A 19,001-nucleotide genomic window follows, 5' to 3' on the forward strand; every position below is an offset into this window, starting at 1 on the left:
GACTACATCATTAAGCAGTGAAGTGCAATTGATAAGTATGTAAATATTTCATAATTATGTAAATGTATTAATTTCAAAATCAGTTATTTAAAGCATGAATCTCTGTGTAATTTTCATAGCAATTTTTATTATTAAAATTTGTCGCTAAAACCAACCTTAGGTGCCAAATATGCACTCATACAGTCACAATTAAGCTACATATATAACCGTAGCCTTAAAGTTTAGCAGTCGATGCCGGGGCACAAACTTTCTTTGTGTTGTTGAGTTCAAACTCGCAATTTGCCCATGCTAATCCAATGCCCATGCCCATACCGGCTATCATAGGCCACCGTCGCTTCCTGAAGAACAACACAGACGTCAGAGCTCCTAGAAGTAATCCTGAACCTGGAACGTATTATTATGCTACAGGATCTGAAATAAGTTATATAAAGACTCGACTGACTGATTAGATAAAAACTGGCATATAGAATTACTGGATTTAATTATTCCATCGGTGATACACATGTCCAATTTCACCGAGAATGCATCATCAATTTCTTCAATATTTTTTGACATCGTGTAACTTGTATTATTCAGTTAGAAATCAGATTTTCTGGACCTCTACGGTCTTTAAATAATTTAAAAGCTTGATGACCGGCTATAAAATTTTGTAATATTCACACGCGCTTTTACATAATTCGGCATTGAAGGACAAAAATCGAGGAAATTTTCATCGATTTGACAGATCTGTAGAAGACCAAGTGACATTGACAGCGGGGAAATGCTCTTACCTGGAAAAATAAAGCCAAATACAATAATAAAAACGAAACGTAGTAAGACAAAGCAATTTAGCTCTTTCCTTTTCTATAAGTCATATGCGTTGTTAAAAAAGCGCGTTATGGAATATTTTTTTAAATTTTGCTATTAAGAGTTTTCTTTCATGACTTCGGGATCCTCATTAGTGCTCCTGTTTGAGCTATCTTACAAATAGTCCTTGTAAATAGTCTTTTAAACGGCGAGAGCCAATATTTATGTTTTCACTTTCACTTATATTTATATGACATTAATAAAACAAAAACGTTGTCTTTTGTAATTTGGTGTAAAATAAGGAATATAATTCTAACTATTCTATAATTCACACGCAAAATAGGCGCTTTGTCGTCGAGTTGCGGATACCAGCCCGTTGCAGTAAGTACCAAGTAATTCTAACTTTCTTCATCACTATTTCTGTCTTCGTATTTTCTTCATAATATACTTAAAATAAAATTAATCTTTGTAAAACTACTTGTAACTTCAAAAGCCAGCCATTTTCCTCACTCACATCCAATAAAATATCAACCTCCTGGGTAGTGTTGGTCATGGAAAAATATCCATTTTGAAAAAAATCATATTTTTCAGAAAAAGATTTATTTTTCCAGATATTTTTCCACATTTGACGTTGACATCCTGTCAAAACTCAAAGTTACTTTATCTAAGCTTTATGCGCTGTTACCTTAGCTATAGGCCATTGTCATCCTTGTAACATTACTAATATTATAGTAAATGCAATAAAGAATTGAATTGAATTGAAAACGATGGAGTCAACAAGTGCTGGTGGTGTGGTTCTTGGAGGTTTTTCGCTGTTGTGAAATAAATATAAATCTCGTTTTTCTAGGTGGCTTTTAAATATACAAGTTTATTTTATAATTCACGTTAAATAAAACATAGAAACATATTTCTAAACACAGAACATAATACGAGCCCACGAAATAATTTTCCAATTTTTAAAATTTCACAATTTTTCGAGATTCTTTCCGGAAAAATTTCTACTATTTGAAATTTTTCGGAAAATTATGCAACAGTAGGGAGCGATTTTTACCTAGTGAAAATCGCTCCGAGAGTTCATAGCGTTAGCCTAGTCTTTTTTACTTGGCTATGTTTTGACACCTGTCAAATTGCTTTTTATAATAATCAGAGTTCCCCTGCTGAGCTCAGCTGATTTTGTTTGTTTGACGTAAATTGATTACAAGAGATGTTTTAACTGTATTATAAATCTCGTAAATCGTAATAATAATGTTGAGTTATCGAATATCTAGGCATACATCATGTATGTTGTTAACACGATACACGAGTACTACATCAGAAAGTAAGTCAATTCAGCCGCCTAACCCGAAGAAAATAAGCACCGACATGATCGGTCCACCAGACCCTGCGTCTAATCTGCGAAGAATAATATTTAAACAATCAGTGAATGAGACAGAATTGGAAAAGAAATACAGAGAAATGAGGGCGGAGGTGCAAGATTGGAATCAGAATTTTTGGACGCAACACAATTCCCGATTTTATCAGGTATGTAACTCATCGTCGCTGTTGGCTACATTTGAAAACCGCGTAAGTTTTTCGGCGTATCAAAGTTTAAAATATAATTTGTAGAGACTTTTTAGCTACATAGTGAAGGTATAATTAGATTAGACATACATACATAGAATAGATTGTCATATAATTCAACTCATCCGTAGAACAAAGACCAAGATGATAGAGCAAGATGCTGCTTATTCTCAGGACATTGTACATTTCGTTCGTTGCTCTTGACCGCGGATATCCATAGTCAAGATCAACTGTTGTTCATTTTATATTTCTGAAACTAATTAATAAATACATAAAAATCTGACAACACCTTTATACTGGCCTTTTGAACAACGAGATTATGTTTTAACCTCTTTCCGCTGTATAATCACATTGCACTTTGTTCTTTAGATGATGATGATAATTTGTTTCATTGAATATAGCGTGTTACTTAAATAGCAATACCTACACATTGGAGATGAAACAATTTTCTCAGATATCTATCCTGTGTTTTTTTAACAAACAAATTAACATTCCGGGCTTTGTACGGGTCCCCAATTCCTTAAATTTTTTTAAAACCACTGGTCAAAGTAATTCCATTGAGATCATAGATTTAGTGTATAGGTATCCATAGATCGGCCCTGAAGTATTTGAGATGAGATGAAAACAAAAATACATCTGTGTGTAATGTGCATGTGAGCAAGATAAATAGTGTTGTACCATGCACTGACTCAATGATATCGATAAACATATTTCACTTTGTTGTCGCATTCACCAAAATAATTATGATTCTCTTCACCAAAATAATTATGATTCTCGTGTGAGCGACGGAGATGGCAATAGCGCAACCCGAGTTAGAATACTGAAGTGAAGTACCAGTGTTACAGTCTTACCGCAAAATGCACAGACTTTAATTATCTAGTTGATTAATCATTCAATAAAAAAATAATGGATGAAACTCATTACTTTTGCCTAGAAAATCGTCACTAATAACGCTTAAATATTAAGGTTTTTGAATGCGACCTTAATAGAAAAATATATTCTAAACTTAACTTACTTCCGTAAAGTATCGTATGTCGAAATTGCCAAGTTTACAGGGAAGCGTTTTAAAGTTCTGAATTCACTGAAACGAACATAACATGTGACTTTAGCATTTCTCAGTTTTATTCGGCAAAGCTCATTACTCACATAGAGTATTATAAAATCCTAGATATCGGTTAGATGATCTATGGTGATCACTCTTTCAGTGAATTCAGAACTTTAAAACGCTCCCCTGTAAACTTGGCAATTTCGACATACAATACTTTACGTAGGAGGGGTCGATATATATTATTATTAATATAATTATAATATTAATACTATATTATACAGCTAAAAATTCAAATAGTACTCACATGTGAAATATACCATTCTGTGAGTTTTCGTTTTTAGATGTGTTACATACGGACACTGCACGCCTAACCATGGCTTATACATGTGTAATTAACACTATTTCACACCTTAAAACCTAATATTTTTCAAAAATAAACAAAATTTGTTTCGTTCTCAACTGACAGTAAGTTCATACAGGCTCATAGCATGTAATGAAATGGTCTCGTCTACCCATCTCGCTCTAACATATGCGTATACTAACGCTCTTTCACTTGCATTGCCAATCTATAGGTACCTATATACTAAATCTATGATTGAGATTTTATTGCAAACATAACATTTGATTTTTGCAAAAGTCTAGTTGCAATGGAAATCTAGTTGAGTCTCAACAGAGTCTCTGTAGAATGGCAGTGATCATCATTATCATCAACCCACTGCTGGGCATAGGCCTGTTCTTTATTGCGTCAATATTTTCGATCCTGCGCCATTCGCAACCAGTGATGGCATTAATTTATTCATTCTATTAATAATGGTCGATGTTGCCTTACAAAAACTAGAAAAGCACTTGTCTTAATGTTTTATCTCAGTTAAACAGCAATTTAGTCTTCGAATTAAAAGTATGTTCTTTATGTCAAATAATTAGTAGACCACGCCAATGACGTACCGTCGCCTCGCCATTGAATAGCTCATTCACAGTACATTTATGAAAATGTAATTTATATTAAGTAATTTCTATATGAAAAATAGTGACAGACATGAAATTAACACGAGGAATAAAAATATAATGTATACGCTTCTATACCAAGATTCCGGTTGATATACAAAATTTGCCATTCACGAGCTTTAAAACTATAGTGAAATAAAAACTTTATAGTTAAGGTTATTATACAACTTCTGAGTACATGGATGACGAAAATCCGTGGTAGTAACCCATTCATGGAGGTAGTTCTGATGTTTGAAAACAAAAAAAAAGGTTGTAAATGTTGAATGTGTACAAATGTTATTTACAAATAGCAACCCTTAGAGTTTCTTGCTCATTTTTCTTAGGAGAATCCACTAATTCCAAGTTGTCACCACTAGCTTTGTTCCCACTGGCAACAAGTGGGAAAAAAAATCCCATGTTACCAGGTGGTGACAAACAGGATAAAAAAGTCTCAGTTGTTTCCAGTGGTGATTTCCGGTAGCGACAAATGGGAAAAAGATCCCGTATGTTATCCATATGACAAACAGGATAAAAATGGTCTCAATTGTTACCAGTGGTGATTTCTAGTGGCGACAAATGGGAAAAAAATCCCATTATTAATCCCATTAGTAACAACTGAGACTTTTTTATCCCGTTTGTCACCACCAAGTTAACATGGTTTTTTTTCCACTTGTCGCCAGTGGGAACAAAGCCAGTGGTGACAACTGGGAATAAGCGGGAGAATCTGCCTTATGAATGAGCGGTAGAGTTTTGCCAACATGACGATTTCAAGTGTAATAATGCTTACCTATGAAATAAAGATTATTTTGATTATGAATTAACAAGCCACTTCTTTTAACTTTTAGCAGATTACCAGACACATTAAATCCTGTCTTGCCAAAATAGAGTTATCGACACTCGACTGAGATGATTTAAAATTTGCAGACTTGGGGTGCAGGTCCCATGGTCACGGCTGACTCATTAACCTGTTATCAGTCATTTCCAATTTTCATTTACTTTTGTTATGATAAAAATTATTTTTTATGTCAATAAAATGTTTTGATTTTCAGGAAAGGGAGAAATATTTAAAGAAAAACCTACCAGAAGGGAAACAAAGCCTCACAGCAGACGAAATGAGTATCTTCTACAAAGCTTTCCTAGATAAAAATTGGAAAACACATTTACAATACAATCTAGAATGGTACAGAAAGAATGTAATATTGTTAGGTCTCGCTATTCAAGTTAAACTTAAGAAATTATTTAGATTAAAGGATTAAAACATTTGGTTAATTAGTATATTTATTATAGAACACCTGTGTAGAAAAATTTCACAATAATGTAATTAGAAAAGCCACATCTGCATTGACAAAGTGTTACACTTTATCTGTTTCTCTTTAAGTGGCAGATCATGATCTACCATCATTTACAGATGTAAATGTGTATTTTAATTATGAACTACTCAAGCGGCCTAATGTGGATAATGAGGAGGAGTTCCCAGGTTTGATTCCCAGTGGAACCAATTTGGAAGACGTCCATTGAAAAAAATTGTAATGGCAGCTGAATAGTAGTTCGTTTGATAGCCACTGACAAACCATTACTCTTTTAGCAGAACACCAAACATACAAAGTCCTACCATTGACGCTTTATCGACAGACAACCGAGATAATTTAAAATTCGCAGATTTGGGGCATTCGTGGGGGGACATGAGAGATATTCGTTTCATTATTATTGATGAAAGAAAGAAAAGTGGTTTATTTGGTAAACTTATGTCAAAATATACAGGGTGTCCGGTAATGAATGTATCATACTGAAATGGCTTATAGCACAGCTTAAGACTGTTCCAAAAAACAATGCAAAAAAAAAATCTATCCCATGTAGTACCCAAGGAATGTTTTTTTTCTTAAAAGTTAATTATTTTTATCTTATTTTAGGTTTTTGTGCACTATGACTACAAATGAATGAATTTATTTGGTTTTTTGGTGTCATAATATTCTACGGTAACTGTGTCCTTAGATAAGCAGTAAATGGTATGACTAAGTAATGTACATTTTTTTTAAAAAAGTTTAACTTCATTTTTCAGAGAAATAATTAATTTTTTACGAAGTTTACGCGCCTTCTGTATAAAAAAAAAGTATGATAACCTGTGTGGCCAAGTACTTTAAAATAATGTAGGTTTAATGAGGATTTCAAAATGATATCATTTCTCATTGTATCTAATGTAAATATGAAATTATTGCTATTAATGTGCAAACGGAGTAAATTTTACTAAAAAACTATGTTTGCAAAATTGGAACATTTCTTATCCTGAATGGTTCTTGACTATTGAGTTTTGATAAAAAATAATATTAGGCATTAATAAAACTTTATTTAAAACTTATTTACAGCAAAATTATGCAAAAATCCAATCAAAGTAATTTTTCAATTGTTGCATTTGAGGAGCTGGCGAACAAAAGCGGACTTGTCCGATTAATGATTTTTTACAGGAGGGGCAAAGTTTTGAAACAAGCAAAAGAAAACTTGGCAGATATCTGATTTTTAGTGCATGCGAGGGTCATTAAAACACGAAAACGTATCCGTTGCATGTTTATCAAAAATCTGAATAGATATTTTTTTTAAATTTTTTTTTGTCTTGGACAAGTCTGGTTTTGTTCAAAAGTTTGGACAACTCTTGTTTTGGTTGATAAATTGATGGACATGTCCGTATTTGAAATGAAACTCAAATTTTTCATATTAAAAATTTAATCACAAAATTAGACAAAATCTTGCAGATCGGGCTCACAACAATCACATTCCTCGACATTGGAGTCAACATCATCGTCATCGACGTTATTTTCTGCACATGTTTGATGAGATGTAGTAGCTGTTTCATTGGAAATAATGGTTTTAAACCATTCAAGTTCAGGATTTTGTGACCATTAAATAAATAATAAATAAATAAATAAATAACGCACACACTCAACATAGCCCCGCACTAGGGAAACCCTGTGTCGCGGGTGCCATGGACACACACACATAGACAACCACAAATTACACCCAAACTCACGAGAGAAATAAATGTAAGCCATACAAACATTTCTCCCGGCCCGGGAATCGAACCTGGGACCTCTGGCAGTCCGGCATGGTAACCGTTCGGCCACAGAGGCAGTTAAATTGATCTCCGAACTGTTTGGTCAGGATTTGCTCCACGTCTTTCTTTTTCTGCTGCTTAATCTCATTCACCATTGGATGATTCTGTGATGATTTTAGCAAAGACACCACGCTAAGGTCATCTTCAGGAACATTATAAAAATTTGACACTTTTACGCCACAGTGTATATGAGTGAAACTGTTCTCGTCTCGACTTTCATTTCTTCCTCGAAAACCACGTGATCTCTCACGTCCTTTACCTCTGCCACGCCGTTGATGAGTTCTCCCCCTGGATGGCGCGATAGAACCCTGCCTTCCGCTTGATGAATCGTGTGTGTTTCGAGAATCTTTTAAACTTGCTTTTCTTTCTATTATTATTAGTTTTGCGTCCCTGATGTTATCCACCTTTTTGTAATAGCTTTCCAGTTGTTTAAAATCGTAAAGATTCCAGTCTTCAGCTAACTTGTGTACTTTGCCGTGTTTAGTATAAATCTCTTGGTAAGTTTCTGGGTTCAAAATGAATGGTTTTTTTCTTAGATCTTTTTCAACTCTGCCAAACACCCTATCAGCTGGCAAGAAGCTATGACCGCGCACGGGGAATGTTAAAACGATTTTAGCCACATTTGCCGCGCGTAATTTTTTAGCCAAAACATTAACATATGCACTACGTGAGAGTTTTTGTTTTGCCCTCCGCATCCATCAGCAAAAAGGCGCAAAACTTCAACTCCCAATAAATCGGCAGAATTCAGGTACGTCAAAAGAGCAGACGCTATTTCTGTAGATCCTTTTTTGGCCTGATTTTCTGTCCAAATAAAAAAATGTGGTTCTTTAGTAGGAATGTCTGTAACACAAAAAGCATACAGTCCGATTTGCCTCAAATAAAAAGATTCCTGAATGGGGCGTCTTTGGAAGGCACTGTATTTGTTGAAGGTCGAAGCAGATTGTCAAAGAATTTTCTGGGCTTGTTTTAACAAGTTCAAAAAATCTTTTAGCTCTTATTTTGTGAACACGAAGCTGTACTTTTAGTGATTGAAGTTCTTGGGGATCTTTTTCGATTTTTTGTTTATTTTTCAATACTTCACAAGTGCTGCAGACATCGCATGAAGGAGAAGAGAACCCAATATTAAAATCATTTTCAAAAACTCGTCGAAACATTGTTTCGGTCACTTTAAGATCATCATCAACGGAGGTGTTGTACAATCCCCACAGTTTTCTTATGTTCAACTCGTAAGAAAGATAAGCACGCCTCGATTTTTTTCTATTATAATGTGATTCTTTAGCTGGCAATGCAGCCAGAAACTTTTTCACGCTCTCTTTTTTCTCTAAATTTTGAGCGCTTTTGCGATCGCCGCCTCTGTTGTCATGGGGCGTTTTTCCTTCATATATTTTACTAGCAATGGTATTCACTCTGTGCTTACCAAGACCTAAGGCAGCTAAGAAAAACTTCTTGCACACTTTAACAATACGTTTTGAATCTCTTAAAAAAAAGAAAGTCACAAAGTATTTATTTCTCTGAGGTTTCATAGATGTGGCCCTCGACCGTTCCCTCATGATTGGACATGGTGATATAAATCGCACTAGGTATACATCTTGTTCATTTTTGCTAGTTTTCTCATACAACAACTTGCGGTTATATACAATTTCGTTAATTGTTAAAGTTTGACATTTAAATTTCCCCTTTTTATGATCACACACTGATTCAAAGTTCAGAGCAAGAGGGTCATTATCTACGTACCTAAAACAAAATGAATCAGGTTTGAATTGGATAACATAACCTAAACTTCACAGTAATGTAGGTAACCTTTAAAATACTTTGTTTTCTTACTCCTTGAAGCAGCCCGTTCTTTTTTTTTCCTTTTACGAGTTCCGTCATTAATATCAGCTACAGTTGACTCGTTTTCTCCCATTTTCAAAAGCAAAACTTCAATTACAACCTTTTTACAACAAAATTGTAACAGCTGATTTAACTTTTTTATTGAATATAGTTGCCATAATTAAATAAATGTTCCCATGTAAAAATATTGGTTAAATTAAATGGACAAGTCACAGTTTGTTTAAAAATCCATTAACATTAAAATACTTGTATTATTTTTGTCTGGGTTTGATTGAAAACCGAAACAAAGCTAAATTTTATCTAACTTTAAACAGGACAAGTCCGTTTTTGAATACAAAAGCAAATTTAGAAGTTGTTTTCCGAAGAGAAAAAGCTGGAATTGATTGAAAATATTTCGGCAATGCAAAGATGTTTACTTACTAAGGTATAAAGTACAATAAAAAAGAATACTGATTGTATGGACAAGTCCGCATTTGTTCGCCAGCTCCTCATTTAAAGTACCACGTGTGACCGTTATGTGCCACCTGCACGATAGTCACATTCCGCCCGTCTTTTGTTCATATGATAAGAAAGGTCAGTATAATTCTTGATCTGTTCGCGGTGCATGTTGACCTTGAGCACTGAAGGCCCGCCCGCTCGTGTAGGCCCTTTGGGCGCGCTTCAATTTGCCTCACTTAGCGTGTGCGGACTAGGTTTCTATGCGTTATTATTCTAAGCCCTGGACGAACTCTTTCACAAGGAGCTCTACTGCTACTAAAAACTTTATTGAAATCAGTTAACGGAAAGTAGGTGAAATCCAATAAGTCGGATTAATCCCCTAGTTTGCTAAGCTCTAAGGGTACTTAGAGGTGGAATATCTCTTTGAAATTTAAATGGGACAAATACTAAGGTAATCTCTATCCGACAAAAAGAATCATCAAAATCGGTTCAAAACAAACGGCCGCAGTTATCGCGTAACATACATAGTAAAAAAAATGCAGTCGAATTGAGAACCTCTACCTCTTTTTGAAGTTGGTTAAAAACGTTATTATTAAAAATTAAATTGTGTAAATATTGTGACCACAAAATCCTGCGATTTTTGTTCAGACTTATGGCATTACGCTGCCCCGCAAAGCAGTGTGATTATCACAGAGAAATAAAACTTTGTTCTTGTCATAGCTTTTGATCATTTATTCTTAATTTTTTGGCTCCTATGCCTAGTGTTGGGTCATAGAAAAATTTCCATTTTTTAACCGACTTAAAAAAAGGAGGAGGTTCTCAATTCGACTGTGTATGTATTTTTTATGTATGTTACGCGATAACTCGATAATTTGTGGACCGATTTTGATGACTCTTTTCTTTGTTGGAAAGAGGGTACCTCAGATGTAAAGTTGAAAAAAACATTCCACCTCTAAGGGTGGCAAACTAGGGGATGAAAGACTTTTGAGGTCGGTTTTTTTAGTACTCTGTACTGATTTTTTCAAATCATATTTTTCAGAAAAAGAAATATTTTTCCAATAAAAAGTTGAAGTTGCTGAACGAAAATGAAGGAGCCAACAACAAGTGGTTGTGGTGTGGTTGTTGGAGGTTTTTTACTGTTGTGAAATAATTTTTTCTAATAATTTAATAAATCAATAAAAAATTTTTCAAATCTCGTTTTTCCCATCCCTTTTAGTGGAATTCTCGCGCGTGCTCGAGGATGGTCGCGCATTCCGCGAAAAATTTTGGCTCGTATCTAGTTTGTACCTTACAAAATTGACTATAAAATTCATTATGCTACATACAGTATTGTTACAAAAATTGTTTCCATTCCGTTTCGTCGCAAAATAAATTGAGCCTGACGCTGACGAGAGATGTCACTGTATTAATTGTTTGTTAGAAATCTAAACCAGAAATCATAAAAACGACTAGAAATTAAGAATAATTTTAATGAAATAAAAATCGGTTACAAAATCTAATGTTCATATTTGAAAAGCACAGGACGTTATATAAATCAACGATAGGTAAATACGCGTCGAGAGCACACCAGCAAAAAGTAAAAAGAAACCGTTAGCTTGGTTTGCCACGCCATAAATAGTATTCGTCGCTGACAGTTTGGCAGCTCCAGGCAGAGACGTCACTAACATGTAATATATTGTATTATATTTTTTGAATCATGAATATCATGATGCTTAAAGTAGGTACTTTAAATATATATTTTTGAAATTTTTTAGTTATTATCGGATGATTTAATTTAAGGGGATATTGGACTTTCATTGATATCGTTATTGAGTAGTAGTACCTGGAAAATCACGCAGTTGGAAAGTTTTTGGCATAAGACAAACAAGATAGATATAAATTCACAACATTATGGTTAAATAATATACATAAGAGGACTAGCTTGTATTCGAACCATAGATTTAGTATAGTAAATCTATGATTCGAACTAAAATAATACTGGTTTAAAATTGTTACTTTTTTGGCGAATTATTATCGCCAAAAAAGGTCATTGGAATTTTGGCACTGGCATATAACAAATCGCAAAAATGTCTTGAAAAAACGTTACACAAAAAAAATGTCATATCGTGTCACGAATTTAACGATTTGCAATGAAAATAATTTATATTATAATCATGTACACTGTTCACACAGTATGATAAAATTTATCGTAAAGAAGCAGTGCATTTCTAGGCTAAAATATAATATTTCTTCGTAAAAGGGAATAAGTGTAACTTTCGTTTCTTGAGTTAGAATGTACATTGCACTGAGATGGCTTGTTATATTTTCGGTTGTTATGTGGGCAATACTTTGTTGTATTGATACGTTTGTTTTTAATGTAAAACAAATTAAAAGTAACGGTAAGTTTTATGGCTTTGAGATTGTTTTTGTACTTCGATATTCAATTTCACTAGTGCCTTCACTGATGGTCCGTGCATGAGGTAGGTACCTCCAATGGATTGGTAATGCCATGGCTGGAAATGAATAGGATTCCAGTTGATGTTGCGATGTCGTCGAGTCATTTACCTACAATTATTTAAGTAGATAGAACCACATGGTCAGCAAACGCAGCAGATATAGCATCCATAATAAATAAAGAGCACTACGAGAGAATTGATGCAAGGCACTTGATTAATGTGAATTTAGAATTTATGGAATCATATCTCGAAAATGGATTTCCATTTATTCCGTCGCTTCAAATTGTATATTTTGGCCTGCTTATTTTAGGGCTTTCAGTGTGAGCTTCGGAAGGTTTCCTAAACAAGAGCCCGCCTTTTTTTAGGTGTTTATAGAATCTGTACATGGTACCTAGGTAGTCAGAAAATGTTGACTTTTAGATTTATGTTTTAATAACTTATGGGATTGCTTCTGCAGATACCGTAACCAATGCACACCCAGTGTTCATCTATAAAAACTTGACAGTTGCACCAAAAAGTTCACCTTACAATCAATCATACAAAAGTAGCCGAAATGGGATGACAATTGTGCACTACGTTGCATTCATCGCGGGGGCACTGGCCGTCACCATTTACAACCGAAAGTCTGACATCGTCATTTACACCAGGAATCAAATACTGAAAATAAACACAAAAGAACTTAAAAGAAATTTGCAATTAATAGCCGATAATGTGAGAGACATCGCTTTTAAAATAATTGTTACATGTTGGAAGATGTCTAAACAGTTTGTCACGAAATATTTGATGAAGGGCCGCAATGGAAATAATTTTCCACTGGACGGCCATCTCTTAAACGGTTTGTTGCTCAAAAAACTTCGCGAAGTCGGTGAAGAGCGAAATAATTTGGCCAGGCTCCTATGTGCTGCAGTCCAAGAAAATAAAAATGTTAGATTGCAGCATCAACTACAGACGATGGCAAAAAATAGACTCTCAGGTCAAATCGAAGTCTCCCAGAAGCAAATTAAAGAATATCGAACAAGATGCATGCACTTACAACAGCTGTATCATGTAACTCATCAAGAAAATTTGTTTTTGAAAGTTCGAATGCAGAAACTTATACAAGACAAGCAAGACACTGAAAGAGACTTCATGATGTTGTTTACTCAGGCATATAAGTCAAATGATAGAACATTGAAATCTTACTGCAACCGATTTATCGTGCTGAATAAAAATAACCTCCTGAGTTCTGAATTGAGCAAACAAATATTAAGATTTGTACAGAAATCTCGGTATTCTCCGAGTTCGCCTTCGACCTGGCAAGCGACAAGAAGACACAATATTAATCTAGAGGACTTGAAAAAACTACCTGTGATTGAGGAAGTTCACGCAGAGGCTAAAGATCAAAATATTTCGCTCATAGAACAAGGACCGAAACCAAAGCTCAGAGGTCTACCTGGTGAATACGTTTGGACTGTGAAGGATAAACATGGTATAATAGAGAAATTGTACGAGTATGATTACGAACGGGACTTCGACAATGGTGATGCAATCAGAAGGATAAGAGAGTACACAGTGTATCAAGACAAAGAGTGTCTCTTGGATTTTCAGAAGTAATTAATTGCTTTAAAGAGCTTGCAGTATGGATTATTACCGAAAAAATGTATTGCAAAACGTTTTAATTTTTGTTAATATCATTTCAATTTGTTTGTAACATTTTTAATAGCTCCAATTGATTTGCCTTGTCGGGGTTTTGGAAAAACATTCACGAGGGTTAGGGACAGTCGTGGGATACTTCGGTAATAATCCAAGGATGTTCGAGTTCTAGAAATCACGGTTTAACAATTTCTCACTTTGAAAAGTGGTGAGTTGCAGCGCCTACGCTAACCCATGTAGTGCCCGGGTGCAATCTCTAGTAGACACGCGGTCAAAATGAAATACTTGCTTTTATATTTTCCACATTTATCGGAAATTCGGATGCAAATGGTGCTATTATACATGATGGTAGGAAGCAATATCTCGTTTACTTCGCTTGTGCTGCGAGCGACGCAGGGTCTTCGGAGGCGTCATGAGCAACGCTCGGCAAGGCGAGACGAGAATTGAAATCTGTCAGATCAATTTTCACCAAAAATTGCCATTAATTAATATTATTAAATATGTTCCCGTCCTGCAAATTAGTATTATTAAAAATGTTAATGGAAAAAGAATTCGACGGAGTCATCTTTTAAAAAATTTCAAATCGTAAATAACCCACAATCTCGCGATTAATATTAATAGCCATCGCAAGCTCGCGCGAGGAATCGTGTTTCCGTTGCTAAGTTAAAAAATACTCTGTGTAGTACGGTTCAATATCATATCAACCAATATTTCAATTCTCGCGTCGCACATCTTCGTCAATCCAGACCATATCCACCGAAAATTTTACCATACAAATTTCAATCCTCGCTCATCTCGCATCTGTGGAAGAGCACCTTTGGACCCTTTTTTTTTACGTGGGAAAATCTTCATAGGATATCTCTCCGCCGTGGGGGGCAGCGGGAGGTTATGCTTTATACTTGTACCGGCTAAAATCCCACGGTGGCCTTCTTGGGTGCTCTAGTGGGAAGGATCCGGGATCGACTTTGCGCTCCGGAACCCCCCCAGCACATAGGAGGAGCTACGTCCTCCCCCTCCTCTCCTCACGACGAAGCGGGTCACACCGCCCCGTCGTCCTCCTCGCGGCTGCCTAACTTACTGGCGAACGAAGCCCCCGCTCCGATCGTCCGCAGCCGCGAAGGTACGCCGATGCCGAGCGGGATTGGCCCTCTCCCGATCACGCTCGGCGACCTCCTCCTGAAGCATCACCGCTTCACAGAAGGAGACCACTGCCTCATGGGATACAGAGAGATCTCGCCCGATCCGGGCAACCAGGAGGTTCCGCTCGGAGGCCCATGCGGGCACTCCTCCAGCGTGTGCTGGGCGGAATCCTGGTCGCTCCCACAGTGGTTGCACTGCGTCGTCAACTCGCGTCGGATCCGATTTAAATACTCACCGAAGCATCCGTGCCCGGTGAGTATCTGTGTCATTCGGAACGTGGTGACGCACTTACGCTGGCTCAACCAGACTTCGAGGTTGGGCAGGATCGCGCCGACGGTGCGCTGGCGCGGGATCCACGGCTGTTCCAGCCTCTCGCGCCACTTCTCGAACGCCCGTCGGTGCTCCTGCCACCGCACTTCCGGTTGCGGAGCTTCCTCTGCCTGGTGGAGGCGCGCGTAAATACACGCGTCCATCTCCGCCAGAATGTGCGGACCCCGAGCTCAGCGAGCTGGATGGTCCTATCGAAGTCCTCCCCTCCGGCGAACACCAGGGTGTCATCAGTATAACACACCAGATGCACGCCCGGGGGGAGTGCGACCCTCAAGACAGCATCGTATGCGAGGTTCCAAAGGAGTGGTCCAAGGACAGACCCCTGCGGAACCCCACACACGACCCGGTTACGTAATGTACCTGTCGCATAGGTAGGACCTAAAAACTCGCTTCAGGTACGGAGGCACTCGATGATACTCGAGCGCCTCCTTAACGGTCAACCAGGGCAAGGAGTTGAAGGCGTTGACGATATCCAGGCTTACCGCCAACGCCACTCCGCCCCGGGACAGTACCTATGTCGTTAGTGTACGAACGCGAAGGATCGCGTCCACCGTCGACCGCGCCTGCCGGAAGCCGTACTGGTCTTCCGACAGGTCAGGCCCTACTCGCGATGAAGATGCCCGCTGAGCCGCTCGGCAAGTGTTCTTTCAAACAACTTGCCGGCCTCGTCGAGAGTCAGAGGCAGAGGGAGAGTCTGCGGGTCGACCTTCTTTCTTCATGAGGACCATCCTCGCCGACTTCCAGCCGGACGGGAACACACCGCTCCGGAGACAGCTGGTGAACAACCGTCTCATGTGGTTCCCCAGTCCAGCGTGGAGAGCCAACACCCACGCCCTGCCCGAGACACCATCCGGGCCAGGCGCAGTGTTCCGAGCACCGAGACGCCTCACGGCTCGATCCAACTCCTCGTCTGTCATGCCGAGATCGTCAGACCAAGTGTCCTCATCCGTCATCGACGCTTGTCCCGACGACCCATTTGCACCGTTCACCTTAGGTAGAGCCGGTACTGGTGTATTGTATCGTAGAACACTTTTTACAATAAAATATACAAAACGTATTACCTAAATTATACACATGTGGATTAAGGGTCGTATTCCAGAACTCTACTCAATGCTCAAGTCAGGACTTGACTATGATTTCAAGCACTGGAAATACGACCGTAATGGCAAGGACTTGAGTATGTTTTTCATTGCTTTAAATCATACTCAAGTCCTGACTTGAGCATTGAGTAGAGTTCTGGAATACGACCCTTAGAATTTTATTTATATATTATAGTGCGGTAATACACGTCCGATTTCGTGTCTGGTGGTCGGATCCGACTATCGGATCGGAATCATTCAATACACGTCCGATAGACGTTCGATTCTTTCGTCAGACTTTTTCGGAACTAACTGCAGTGTGGCCAATTTATGGAGAATTCCCCAAATACAGGGAATTTCAACTCAACAACTCTTTTGGGGATTTGTTTGGATTACGCTATGTGGGGACAATGCCCTCACATTCTAGAATTTTATCATATTTAATAATAATGTAAGAACATTGATAATCTCTGATAAAAACACTATTTATTTAATTGTTTATGAATGATATTGATATCGCACATGCGCTGCTTATATAGTGACATTTATATAGAATTATTAGCATTAGCTTATATGTATAAAATTATCCAGTAGGATTAGAATCACTCTGTCTTGAATTGTAAAGTTACTACTATTATCAGTCACCGACAAGAGCCTGGCTCTTAAATAGGATGATGATGATCAGTCGGTGCATGTTGAGCGTGCGACCATTCCTCGTTTTGACCGGACCCCGGTGTGAAAAAAGAATACAGCTGTTGCCGAACAAAGCCGAGCAGTAGGTATTTTAAAGGACTATCCACACACATCAGGGCCGTGCCCGGGACGTGGACGGGGCGTGCTAGTTTGTATGAACTGCGGGCCCCTCCCGGCGCCGGTCAAACACGGACACGGAATATGTGAGAACGAGTTCATACAAAATAAACGCAACGATATTTTTTTGAGCCTCTGACGGAGCACGACCCATCCACGTCCCGGGCACGGCCCGGATATGTATGGACAGACCTTAATACCACAACTGCTACTCGTCAAGCTTAAATATTAAGGTTTAAGCTTAATTCAACTTGTTGAGTTTATTTCGAATTATAGCATAACGTATATGTGATAGATGGGCACATTTTGACTTTCTTAATTATTTGATATATTTTTAAGCGTAACAACAGTAATGTAATAAACACTGAGAATGAATAAATATTATAACATGTGGGAAATATGACCTTTGCTCTCGCCATTTGGGGATTTCGAATAATTTGCATTGGCAACGTTGCAAATCGGAAGGAATCGTGTATGTCGTCTCCCCGCAAAAGTATAGAGAGTGCGCCTTCACACAATCCGATCGGTAATAAAATCAGACGCTATTTCTGACTCGGACGCCACGTTACGTCCGATCCGATAATCGAATCGGACGTGTATTGAGTGTTCATACAATTATATGGTACGAGCGCCTTCCAGTAGTCGGATCAGACTATCGGATGGAAAAAAAGAACGTATATTCTCGCACTAAAATGTCATGAATAAATCTAACAAATTTATCTTAATTTTAAGACCTTTTTGAAAACATTCTAGTGTTTTAAAATTAATTAACTCTATTTATATAAAAGACCTGTGAAAAAGCTAAATTGTTACAGTTAATAAAAAATATTTAGAGTCATATAAGTATCATTTTTAGTGAAATTACTGGCACATAGGACTTGTCAACTTATGTCTGAAGGTGACGGGCGCAGTGGCAGTCACATCTTTGCGATTTAAAGCACTGAGTGGTACTGCAACTGTTATGGACAGGCATGTAGCTTACCATCAGGCGCACGACTTGTCTGTCCCGTCACTTGATATTATAAAAAAAATCAGAAGTCGGTATTCATTGGTGTTGTTAATATTGAATTGTAAAAATGTAGGTACTTGACGATTTCAAGTACTCGAGCATCATTCATTAATTTACTGGGTATACTTGACGCGTTTTGTTAATTTTTTTGTGTTTAGTTCCAGATCCACAACTATAATACACGAAACGTACATCAATGAAAACGAGACATTGCAAAAAAAATCCTCTTTGGACTATTTAGCAAATCGCAAATTTTTAACTGGCTCCGAAATATTTCAACGCTTCTTGGAAACGAATAAAAATGATGTCATTTCTCCGGCACCTGCGCCTCCTATGTTATGTGCATGAAGTTATAGAAATTTTGTATTTGCCAGTATCGCGGCGTATTTTTCAGTATGGTATCAATTTATGGCAGATCTAATACATAATATCTTTTAAAAGATACGCATCCGGGGTACCTGCTGTATACCTTTACGTGCTTATCCAGAAAAATCTATATACCTATACATATTTGGAAAAATAAGCCTGAGAATGTGTTTACAATGTTCACTTATGTATATTTTGTACCTTTTGTGTACTTGAAGAAACATGTATTAGAGAAAGTAAATTCAGTGGCCGTTTCCTGAGCTTTTCGGAAAAAGCTTTAAAAATTGTAGAAACACTATTTTTTTTTTATTTTTTTAGCAAAGGTGTTAATTTTCAGGATAGGTATGTGAAATGTATTCTTCTCGGGTGTACAGCCGCGACACTGACGTTCAAGAATTTATGTATTATTTTGAAATATTATTTTGTTTGTTAAAAAATAAATTTA

General features: G+C 37.3%; 2 protein-coding genes across 2 annotated transcripts; both read left to right on the plus strand.

Moving 5' to 3' along the window:
- The first annotated feature begins 1,496 nt into the window (after window positions 1-1,496).
- LOC113237539 (APOPT family protein CG14806, mitochondrial) lies at window positions 1,497-5,634 on the plus strand. The gene is made up of 2 exons (XM_026474081.1): window positions 1,497-2,307; window positions 5,428-5,634. The coding sequence occupies exons 1-2, from the start codon at window positions 2,032-2,034 to the stop codon at window positions 5,632-5,634; spliced, it is 483 nt and encodes a 160-aa protein (XP_026329866.1). The 5' UTR covers window positions 1,497-2,031.
- Window positions 5,635-11,883: 6,249 nt separating this feature from the next.
- On the plus strand, window positions 11,884-18,928 carry LOC113237362. The gene is made up of 3 exons (XM_026473786.1): window positions 11,884-12,133; window positions 12,648-13,779; window positions 18,349-18,928. Exons 1-3 carry the CDS (start codon window positions 12,028-12,030, stop codon window positions 18,536-18,538), a joined length of 1,428 nt encoding a protein of 475 aa, XP_026329571.1. The 5' UTR covers window positions 11,884-12,027; the 3' UTR covers window positions 18,539-18,928.
- The last annotated feature ends 73 nt before the right edge of the window (window positions 18,929-19,001 follow it).

The sequence above is a fragment of the Hyposmocoma kahamanoa genome, unplaced genomic scaffold (genome assembly GCF_003589595.1).
Source record: "Hyposmocoma kahamanoa isolate Upper Pololo Valley unplaced genomic scaffold, ASM358959v1 93, whole genome shotgun sequence".
Taxonomy (NCBI): domain Eukaryota; kingdom Metazoa; phylum Arthropoda; class Insecta; order Lepidoptera; family Cosmopterigidae; genus Hyposmocoma; species Hyposmocoma kahamanoa.